The sequence below is a fragment of the Argopecten irradians genome, chromosome 8, assembly GCF_041381155.1.
Source record: "Argopecten irradians isolate NY chromosome 8, Ai_NY, whole genome shotgun sequence".
Lineage (NCBI taxonomy): Eukaryota > Metazoa > Mollusca > Bivalvia > Pectinida > Pectinidae > Argopecten > Argopecten irradians.
Genome location: NC_091141.1, coordinates 5,361,438 through 5,373,818, shown reverse-complemented (window position 1 = coordinate 5,373,818; position 12,381 = coordinate 5,361,438). Strand labels below are relative to the sequence as shown.

At 34.3% G+C, this 12,381-nt stretch overlaps 1 protein-coding gene and 1 long non-coding RNA gene across 9 annotated transcripts in view; one reads left to right on the top strand and one right to left on the bottom strand.

Annotated features, from left to right (window-relative positions):
- Positions 1 to 12,381, bottom strand: part of LOC138329164 (transcription factor ETV7-like) — a 65,160-nt gene that overhangs the window by 18,586 nt on the left and 34,193 nt on the right. For 7 of the 8 annotated variants that reach the window (XM_069275950.1, XM_069275952.1, XM_069275944.1 and 4 more), the window contains exon 2: positions 3,943 to 4,018. In XM_069275950.1, the coding sequence (XP_069132051.1) occupies positions 3,943 to 4,018 (76 nt within the window). Of the gene's footprint in view, positions 1 to 3,942; positions 4,019 to 6,007; positions 6,047 to 12,381 lie in introns of those variants that run through there. The other variant, XM_069275949.1, reaches the window with a different exon arrangement.
- The window catches only part of LOC138329165 (uncharacterized), a 41,700-nt gene that overhangs the window by 9,674 nt on the left and 19,645 nt on the right, over positions 1 to 12,381 (top strand). The gene's annotated exons all lie outside the window — the stretch shown is intronic.

Here is a 12,381-nt window from a genome sequence, read left to right as displayed (position 1 = left end):
TGTTTGCAATATAAACATATCGTATACATTTAAAAATGTTTAAGACATCTATTTTGATTTTTTTTAATAAAGTCATAAGTCACAAGGTTTTTGATGTTAAGAAATAAATTGATAAAAAGAAAAGATATTGCGTTCAAAATTTATTTTAAGCATAAAAGAAACATAAGCTAATTTAGATATTAAAATAAAACACCACAGCCATGCTTTATCTGTTAACGGTATTTACAAAATAGATAACTAAATGGTAATTCTAAAATATGCTAGTCACTATACGGATACAGCTATCTAACGGGTGGGCTGTTTGTTTACATATCGATAGCTGGTCGTGCAATCTGACGCGAGATCAATTCAAGGTAGGAGAAGATATGTACGATAGAGCGGGGGTAATTATTTAAAGTTTAGACCAGCGATATTTTCAAAAATGAATTTCCTTCATTTGCTATAAACACATACGGATTTACGGATAGTTGTTTTACTAAGGTATTTATACAATCTGAGATTTCGATTATTCAAACGTCCGCTGTGCAATTAAGATGCAAATAATTCCATTTTTGCTATTCAGTGACATTATAGTGTAATGAGTAAAATATGTGGCGCTGTCTTTTTAAAGGTTAAAGGTTAAAGTTATTTATAATCATCAATGTTATCAAATAGAACATTTAAATATCATTATCCAAATGATTAACTTCGTTACCATTGTTTCCGTAAAGAAGTAATGGAGAAATTGTTAGAAACAGAAGTAATCTAGTTAAATTTTGATATTTACGCTGACTTTAAAGTGTTTATAATATTTATTTTTAAACAGGTCGTTAACGAGTCGGCATCAGAAATCATTCCCATGACAGCTGTGATGGATGTGAAAGGAAGTTAGCTTTTCAATTAGCGTGTGTAATTAATGTCTATAAATTATTAACTCAGTTATACAGTTTACATACTAATCCGAGTTTATTTTATGTACATGACAAAAAATGCTTTATGATAGTTTGTATGTTTCATGATACTACACAAAAATTGTTTCGTATTGTTTATATAATGAGCTTTAGTATAACAAATAAATTCACCATACGCATTTATCATACATTTTGTCAAGCTCAAAACACTAATTTACTTTATTGTCGCCCGAAATCATCAGTAATTTTGGCCGTTAGCATCAGAGAATGTAATGGACAAACAGCTGTGTGGTGTTCTTAACAACACATACAAGTCCTTCAAGGGAACAACATTTGTGCGGAGTCCAAGTTCTAGGGAGTCCGAGAGGACATAGCACTGAATGATTTTCCTAATATTAGTAACAAATTATAGAATGGCCAAATAACTGTAATGAGGTCCTAACAACAGTTACATGTCCAACAAGAATGCACTAGCTGAATTGTGTTGCTCCTAACATTAATGACCGATCACAGACGAACCAACCAGCTGTATTGTGACCTTAAGATGAATGACGAGAATTATGGTAGATTAACACTGTCTGCTATCAATCCCATTTTGAAATTAATTGAAATGACAAGAATTAGGCGGACCAAATAGGTGTTGGTCAATTCTAGACGGAGGAAACAGAAACAGGTGTACGTCGGTCTTAGTAGGAATTGCAAGAGGTACATATGTAAAAGAACCAGTCATTTCTGGTATCCTTAGTACTATAGTGGCAACACAGCATTATCATGAATTCTATATATACTGCCGGTGCTTTATTAACTCCCAAAGGTTTGTAGTAAAGCCATTCTCATGTTTCATATATTCGGATTGTTTAGTCGCCATGTAGTATATTTAAGCATATAACGTCTTTCAGTTGGCAATCGTAGCCAAAATGAAAGCCAACTTGACACAGGCAAATTCCATGAAGCGCGCTAGCAATTCATGTTGGATTTGCCTCTGTCCAGTTGGCATTCATATTGGTTATGAATGCCAACTGAAAGACGTTCAATGCTTATATTTACATTTGGTTACAATTTATTGTTGAAATAATAAGGAATTTTGCATCTATAATTAATTAATCATTCGTTATCGTCAAGGATGGAACAGCCATATTAACAGCCGTTTTCCGTCGCTGGCACGACAATTGTGACGTCACAATGATAATGACGTCATAAGAAGCGATTGAAGTTCATATTCTCTATGACTGCCAACTCCGCTTGGTAAGGTTACATTGTGGGACTGGAGAGAAAATGTTAATATATATATGTATGGTCAACGGTATAACTAGCCTAATTTAGAAATAAATGGCTGTGTTTTAAATTTCAAAAAAGCGGTTGAATCATTGCAAAATTATAAAGACAATTAAATATTTACTTTTTAATGCTACTTTGTAGTACAAATACATGTAGTAACTAGTTCGAATGAGTTATATTTTTTTAAATGTACGGTGACTAAAGAGATGTATACGAACGGAAGAGAGCTTCTATGTGTGCATGGAAATATGCTTAATTATATTGTCTTAATGTGGCATTCTGGGACAGACTGATACGAAAATTTTAGATTACACGGGACTAATGTATAGTGGTTTGTTTTATTTTGATTTATGTCCGTTTTGTGAGTTGGAGGAAAGCCAGCCTTAAAACAAATCGACCTAATCGGTCAGCACCTGGCAAGTACATATGTTTACAAGTGATAGTGGTAACTTTACAACTGATCTAATCACTCAGCCACCGTTTCCTGTTATTATAATGGTTTATGCAGTAGAACCTCGATGCTTATAAATTGTAGCCAGTGACTGACGATTATCCCGTCGATGATACTAGGCCTACCCCTTCAATTGTCTTTAACGATTCATAAGTCGTTTGGTATCAAGTAATAATATATATAAGAGAAAATTCAAGACCAACACAACGAGAAATTCGACTCATTGAAGTTCGATTCGTCGTAATTCTACCGTATAAGTGTGTAGTGAAGTTACTTATTTATAGTTGTTGCCACCTGACACACCAAGGTTTAATTGATAACCATCCTTTGCCTATCCGGACAGGCCGGGCTGAGTCTATCCAGACTGGCCGGTAATACTACTGGTTGGACCACAGGCTGGTAGACTGTTTGTATAACTTACCCAGACTGGCCGGTAATACTACAGGTTAGGCCGCAGGCAGATAGACTGTGTAACTAACCCAGACAGGGTGGTGATACTATTGATTGTGCCACAGACTGGTAGACTGTTTGTATAACTTACCCAGACTGGCCGGGTAATACTACTGGTTATGCCACAGGCTGGTAGACTGTTTGTATAACTTACCCAGACTGGCCGGGTAATACTACTGGTTATGCCACAGGCTGGTAGACTGTTTGTATAACTTACCCAGACTGGCCGGTAATACTACTGGTTGGGCCGCAGGCAGATAGACTGTGTAACTAACCCAGACAGGGTGATGATAATATTGATTGTGCCACAGGCTGGTAGACTGTTTGTATAACTTACCCAGACTGGCCGGGTAATACTACTGGTTAGACCACAGGCTGGTAGACTGTTTGTATAACTTACCCAGACTGGCCGGGTAATACTACTGGTTAGACCACAGGCTGGTAGACTGTTTGTATAACTTACCCAGACTAGCCGGGTAATACTACTGGTTAGACCACAGGCTGGTAGACTGTTTGTATAACTTACCCAGACTGGCCGGGTAATACTACTGGTTAGACCACAGGCTGGTAGACAGTTTGTATAACTTACCCAGACTGGCCGGGTAATACTACTGGTTAGACCACAGGCTGGTAGACTGTTTGTATAACTAACCCAGACAGGGTGGTGATATTACTGGTTGGGCCGCAGGCAGATAGACTGTAACTAACCCAGACAGGGTGGTGATACTATTGATTGTGCCACAGGCTGGTAGACTGTTTGTATAACTTACCCAGACTGGCCGGGTAATACTACTGGTTATGCCACAGGCTGGTAGACTGTTTGTATAACTTACCCAGACTGGCCGGTAGACTGTTTGTGTAATTTAAACTTACCCAGACTGGCCGGTAATACTACTGGTTGGGCCACAGGCTGGTAGACTGTTTGCTGCCAGCCGTTGTACATCATATCCTGAAACAAAAAAGCATTGTCTCAGTAAATAAATAATAAAAAATAATAAAATCGTATGCGTCAATAACAAAGAGTTGAGCATTAATGATAAGAGATGCTACCACAAACCTCTACGAAGCCAACTGGGTTAGCTTTGAGTATACTTTATTCTGTAAGGAAATTATTGAAGTTCCATATCATTTCTGAAATGATCTTGATCATCTGCAGCATACATAATTAAGATGAATTACAATTGATACGATGATCTTTTGTTTACTATCATTAATTCCTTATCTTTAATTCTTTATCTTTAAGGAATTCCTTGCTAACTTTACACAATAGAAAAGCATGACAGAGCTCAACGAACACTCCTGTCTTCTTCTTTTTTAAATATTTCTATGACATTCTGTAAGACCTTTTGTGTGGATAATTTCAAGTTATTGGATTCCGTAAAGGGCACTGCCTTTCCGAAACGGCTTTTGAACTTTAAAATGTGAATGTAAAATGAAATTGATAATTTTATAGGATAAGAAAACGTAGTAACTTACCGTTAATACTACACTTACCATTACCTTCTTAATAATTTCATTAAAATAAGTTAAATGCTGATTTTCATAACGCGGTTCGTTTTATGTTTCCCGCCATCGTCTTAATTAACCCGCAACACAGTGACATAACTCTTTACTGTTTACGCAGGGAATCCTGCATTTAGTTGGTGTTATAACATCCTCTTAGGCCATTTATATACAGTTTCGTATATTATTATCATTTTAATTTTTTAATTTAATGTTTTAGACTGATATCGTTTACTCATTTGAAATACTTGGTTCTATTTACCTTGCACTTTTGTCAGGAATCATTCAACAAACATCTGATCTCTCAGTTTAACCCTTAAAATTTAGTTCTAAAGAATTCTTCAACGAATTACAGCGTAACCTCCCTTGCAGGAAGGTATCTTATAATGACGTCAGAATTTTGTGAACGGAACTCACTGAAAACCTGAAAACTACGTGACACTTGCAAATAAATGACAGCACAGTCAATTCCTACCCAGAATAGCTCTTTAATATGACCGATTCAATGGCTGATTTTCCCTATATGACTTGGTCATTTGGACTGACCAACATGAATGTAACGTTAAAGATTTAGTAAAAATTCTCCTTGTATAGTGTGCGCTACCTAATTCGGTGACCAATAGATGTAGAAAAACAGTAAAATAATGTTACAGTTTGAATTACATCCGACGATCTATTTCCCATCTAAAAATAAAACAGTAATCTGTGAATTGTAAATCGGAACTTTATTGTAGCATTACTTTTTTATTTGCATTATTATAAAATATTGTTATAGCGGTTGTCAGAAGTAGTAAGCCTTTCAAATAAATGGATGTTAAGCAAGAAATACTTATGGGATGATTTAGATGTTTACTTAAGTTGTGTTTGTTTTTATGCATCCATCAATGCACACTGTGATATTTAAAAGAAATTACTTTGAATTTAGCATGAACAAATGGACAATGAATTCGACGATTTAGCATGTATAAAGTATAGAAGAAAATGAAAAATATAATGTTAGTGAGTAGTGAAAGAATAAAGACAATGCTCCATTTTGTAGGTGAACAAGCACGTATGGTAATGGATTTCAATGTTAAATATCAAAAATATAAAAATCTATGTTGTTTAACATTTGTAACAGAGCACATGATTGTTCATTAACATCACCACTGGTTTATCCGCTAGGAATCGCACTCGGGACCTCTGCATTACTAGTCTGATGCTGGAGCGATCAAGCTACATAGAAGGTCTCTCCGAGAGGTATATTGCGGCTAGTATTCACCATAGTACACATATTAAGTAATACTATAACAAGCATGGTTATCTTAAGATATTTCTACTAATAGTCACAGTCAAGCGTAATTGATTTTTTAAAACCATTATGAAGAGAATTACCTGGCGATACAATATATAGATATCCTAGCACTATAAAAGTTGGAATAAATGACATACTTACTTGATGTTGATCATTACGTTGCATTCCAGTGATTTAATCTGATCATCATACATTATTTTTATAGCAATATCTGTTTTTAACTTCTTTGAAATGTCATCATAGCAATCATAATGGGATTATATTAAAAAAAAGTCCTCAATGTTGCCTGGAAGTTTCTTATTTAAAATACCATTTACACCAGTTGCGATTTCCGTGAGAGCTTCATTAATGACCTTTTGTCCGATTTTTTTTTCTCAGAATTTCAGCAGGAAGGGGTGCGATCCGTACAATAAGTATCAGTGAGGACCATGTCTTTGATATAATCGGTATTATTGTTTTTATCATCTTACCTCTACCTTCCTTCTGTGACCGCATTACTGGTCAATATAATAAATATAGATAAATGATAACAAACAATAAAAAAATTATGATGAAGGTATTTTGAAGAGATCCCCTAATTATTACTAATAGAGGAGACATTTGATTGATTATTACAAATGGCCAAATTATCCATACTAACACCAGCTGTTAAATGTATGGCATTGTTGTAGGCAATATAAGTGGGTGGTGGGCGGGTATGTTTGTTTTGTTATCAGGTGGTATGTTGTAGGAGTGTCAGAAATCTATTGTATCATAAACCTTAGTAAACTAAAGGTTAAACTAATTAATCAGAACCATGGAGAGATACTAAAAGTCCCAATTTTTATAATTGATGTAAAATGATGTAAATTCATTTCTGTAATGATCCAAAAAAAGGAAATGTTAATTTATTAATGCATTAACGATTTTGAGTTCATTATTAATTTTGCACGCTGTTATCTTTATATCGACTGATTGCCAAAATTACCAAGAATGATCAATAAACCAAAAAATGTTATAATATTAATGCGTTTTTGCTTTTTGTCCAGAGATAAACGATCTTGATATTATAAACCAGGTTCTCTTATGGTTTACATCCCTTTTTAACCATTATCACTCCGTTTATGACATTTTACAATTCTAATACCGCTATCATTAAATTTCGAAGTCTTAATAACCCCCTTGACACTGGATGAAGACCTTGATACGACATAACTACGACCTCGCTAATTTTCAGTATTTTTTCATTGCTTGATCGCGCTACCACGCAAAATGACAACTCCACTGTGTTTTCCATACGCTCTACTCGCCATGAACTAGGTGTGTCGTACCGAAGTCTTCGTCCAATGTCAGAGGAATTAAGAGACATTGACGCCCCTGAGACGAATCAAAGGCTTTCTTGTAAAAAACTTTTGTGCCATACATGTAATAAGATGCACAGTATATCAATTGATCATATAAGATGATGGTGGACCACATACTTTAAATGGTATGTGGATAAACTGTACAAATACATACAGCAAGATACCGGAAGTGAATTTGCACCGGAAGTGATTGTAGAAAAATCACGTCCTAATAAAAATAACTGCACACGAATGTAAGTGTTTATGACCACAACAGGTCACAACAATACTCTATAGCTAGGGATCTAAGCTTTAGACGTGATTTTGCTTTCCTAGAATTTTCAGTAATAAAACAATCCTTTGCTGCCCAAACCAATAACCAGTATATTTCGTACATTTGCTTTAAAGTGTTTCTCGAGGGTAATTTCTCATTTGCGTCTTACAATTATTTTGTGTATGTGACATCATATGTAAGTGCATTTGGCACTTTACTTATTTTATCTATTTACTTGACGAATGTGGTTGTGTTTATATACGGCATGTTGTTTTAAGACCGGTTATAAAGCACGCAATCTAATTAAAATTAGACTTGTAATTCCGCTCCACTACGATACTCTACGTTATGCTCTTGTATTGGAGCGTAACGCGGAATTACAAGTCTAATTTTAATTAGATTGTAAAGCACGCGCCTATTTATGACACTTGTCGTCTAAGTTACTTTGTGCGAATCACCGTTTTGTTACCATGCTATTTCCACTAAATGATCTCTGTAGCTGGTATCCTCTCCTAAAGCTGTACTGAAACGCTTATGTGAAAATTGTTGATAATTACGTAAATACTTTGTTTAGTTTGCGTTACGGTGTTAATATAATCTATTTTGTATCTCTGTCTTTAAGATGCCCAGAGTATTCCAAATAAGAAAAAAACGAATGTCAATAACTTTAAAATAAAAATCGACAAGAATTACCATGCAGTTGTTTCCTTATATAAGTAGTTATATATACCAATATAAGTTTTTTTTTATTATCGGGCTATCGGACGATTACCGCTGATTTTATTTGAATGCGAGGATATAGACATTTCAACAAGATATGAGCTAAGCAAAACAAAACTTAAACAAACTAATATCAATAAAATCACTTCATGATATTTGTAGATTTATTTATTTATTTGTATTTTGCTATATTGTCAGACGTTTTCAATATGTATACAGTTTATTTATTGAATATCTGACATTAGATACCATACGCGGTATGCATGTATGCATATTCAAAGGTAACTTCCTGTTTTTATTTAGAACTAGAATTTGGATTAATTCCCTTCATGCAATGGCATTAACATTCGAAAAACGGGACTTACAGTATAAATGCATTTTACGTCGAAAAAGAAAAGCATTAAAATAATGTTCATTTTTCTTAGAAAATTTTAAAAGAAATGCAAAGATAAGAGTTTGTTTCAATTCATTTGATCAAAGACAAAACTAGTAAACAGGTATGTAGCAGATACTGATCAGGAATTGAAAAATCCCGAAAACCCGGAGAAAAAACGTGTGATTTTGGTCTGTACCTTGCAACTATGTACGTGCGTTTTGAACTCGCAACCAATGGGTGAACGACATGTGATAACACAATAATTTAGTAGGTGCGTTCATAATTATTTTATAACTTATATAATGTTAACACGAAAAGATATATTTCAATCGGAATAGCACAATTGATATGCTTTTCCGTTCATTTTGATAATATTTCTGAACAAAAACTAGTTTCTATAAATTTCAAAATGCAAATTACAGATATTTTAATCACCGCTAATGACAGCCTATAAATAAACTTTACCACTTTCCCCGGATTTAGTTCAACGCCAGCTCATAGCGTTTTATTTTCATGCGTCATATTTCCTTCTATATCCTGCTCAACAAGTGTGATGTATATATGATAAAATTCATCTGACGCTATGAAGTCTGCACAAGTTACTTCATTGAAAACAAATAAAGAAAGAAATACATCTTTATGTATATATTGAATTCTATTAGGAAAAAAACTAAACGTTCTCGTAAACGTTTTTCTTTCAATCTTACAAATGATTTCTTATTGCTTACATCTACTACAGTAACATATATCCAAAATGAACCTACTTATAACACCAAATTAAAACTCAAATACAAACAAAATATGCATTATTACATCTTTCCGCCCTTTTCCCTTCTCTCCAACTTTCAGGGGAAAAAACCCATTAGAAACTTTAAAAAAGAAACATAAGCGGTAGAATCATGCCATGATAATTTGGGCCAAATCCGAGTCATTAAACTAATTGAGTGAATAGCCTATGATTATTGAATTCATAAGTTTTATATAGTTTTTGATACTTATTTCAGTAATGGTTAAACTAATCAAGATAATTTTCCAATTTAACATTGGTAAACCAAATGATAACCAAAAACACCCAATACTAACAGATGTGTGTCTGCGTCCTGACACTAACTTTCATTTGGTATTTTGCCTATAGGTTGCTTAGTTATGATCTTTTCGTTAATATCAACATGTAAAGTAACTTAAAGTAGTCGTTATTATCTATTAAGTGGTTATTTTGTATGCATTATGGCTTTGAGATAATTCTGAGAATGCGGCATATGTTTTTATAACATGGACTTAAAGTTACTTGATGAATGTGGTATTTATGCAAAGATAATAAGTTAATAGCGGAGCATATTTCTCAAAAAGCGAAATATACATTTACGGAAAATGAAATTGATCGCGAATACTTTTCATCTAATAGTATTTGATTACATATGATTTATCTTTTAAGATATAGCTAATTGTTATCCCAACTGTCAAAATTATACTGCAGTTATCATATACCTTCATTTCCTGTATACCATAAACTCGTTTATATTTTCAATAGGTAAAATAAAAATTCAATATTACATAAAATATTATCAATCAATCAATCAATCAATCAATCAATTCTTTTATTCCTCTAAGTTGAGATTTACAAAATAAAAGGATTTCTCAAAACTTTACAGTTTTACATATCAAATGAGTAGTCAGATTCTATTAAAGTCTACATACAGGATATTTTAACAAGGCTTCTTTAGAACAGGTTTTTATACTGGTGAAAATGTCTTGACGAAATTTCCAGAAATTGTACGCCGTCTTTAAGAAACATCATATATTCTGCCCTTGAGGTAAACATATTTTTGAATTCTTGGCAGTCCATTCCGAACAGTATTCTCAAAAAGTGTTCGTGGGATATATCATCAATATAAGTGCACACTTCCGGTCCATATGTCGCGAGAATCTTCTCCATGAATTGAATCCTGTCCAATTTTGTATGCTGACATTTAGTAGTAAAATGTAAGACGGGATCTATATACAGTTCTTCACATTTTTCGCACACTGTTTCATTCCAAGTTGGAGCAAAGGCTAGCATTTTGGCAACGTATCGTGTTGTGGGTGTGCAATGTAGTTTCCATAATATATGAGGTGAACTGTAGGTACAATGTATATATTGGAATCTTAGGAAATCTCCTTCCGCGTGCATTCGATCTCTTAATAACATATTTTCACTGTTAGATATCGATGAGTTAACTATCCTTTTCCACATAATTTTGGAGGGAAATTGTGCTGCCTTTACATATGTTATAAGATGACATTGAAGAGTATAATTTTTCAAAAGCTTTATAATATCAGGAATAAATCCAGTTTGTACAGAAGGTTGGTCCAAATACTGGTATAATCGCGACAAAAATATTTGTTTTGTTAATGTTTTTGATGGCAAAGCGATAATAGCTTGTAGAAATAGTAGTTTCTTTTTGTCGATCTCTGCGCCGATTCTTCGCATTCCGAGCATTGGCTCGGCAATGTCTGATCGAGTAGGTTTTATAAAGCACTGGGTTCGTTTAACGATTTCATGTTGGAAAACATTAAGTCGTTGAATGTCTTTGACTAATAGTTTATTCCAGAATTGTGATCCGTATAAAACACTGGGCAGGACGACTTTCTTATATAGCCCGGCGATTACCGTAGGGTTTGTAGTTTTGCAATCTTGACCAAACTTTGTCATCAGATTAAATGATTTCCTTCCTTTTTGAATTCCATTTGATATTGCATCACCAACTTTAAGGTTAGAAGTTATCAGCATTCCGACATGTTTGTACGAAGTTTCGATTGTTAGACTTGTTGTGTTCAATGTCCAATTGTAGTTAGGGTTAATAGTAGTTTTTCCAAAGACTAGGACTGCACTTTTACTTGCATTGTATTCGAACTGCCATGTGTTCGAGTACCGCCCACATATATTTAAAAGTTCTTGTAATGACGCAGGGTTTGTAGCCAATAATGCCAGATCATCTGCTAACGCTGGATTACCACAATTTATCTCAGAGATTCTTGCTCCAAACTTTGTTGATTCTAATTCCTTCAAAAGGTCATTGATATAAATCAGATATAAAAATGTTGACGTCACTCCTCCTTGACGGATTCCGGACCGTACTGCAATCCAGCGAGATCGAGTTCCATGGGTCATTACGGCGCTTGAAATGTCTGTATAGGAATTACGAATAATTTCAAATGTGTGTCCCCTTATGCCAAAATCATACACTTTCTTCAGAATTCCCTCATGCCATACTGTATCGAATGCTTTACGAGTGTCCAGGAAAGCGGCGTATACATTGCTATGTTTTTCAATATTGTAATGAATACATTCTCGAAGGTTGAATGCTACAGTTTCACAACTTAATTTCTCTTTTGAAATCCTTGTTGTTGTATACACAGTTTGTTTTTCGTAAGTAGGAGCCAATCTTGAAGTCTTAAATGAAGCAACTTTTCCATAATCTTGTATAATGCTGGTAGCAGCGAAACTGGTCTATAATTGTCCGGATTTTGTTTGGATTTGTTTCCACCTTTGTATATAGGAATAATGATCCCGCGTTTCCATGTCTTCGGAATAAAATGATATGTTTGGATTGCCTTTAATAACCGTAGAGTGCATAACAGTAAATCGCGTCCTCCATATTTCAGATGTTCGTTACATACGTTGTCAACACCTGGTGCCTTGTTGAGTTTAGTATCCTGAATAGCATCTCTGAGTTCATTGAATGTAAACGGTGCGTTGAGCATATTTTGAGCCTGCTGATCTGTATATTCTTCGGATAGTGTCATAATATTTTCTCGAAATAGTGGGGTTTGATAGATTCCT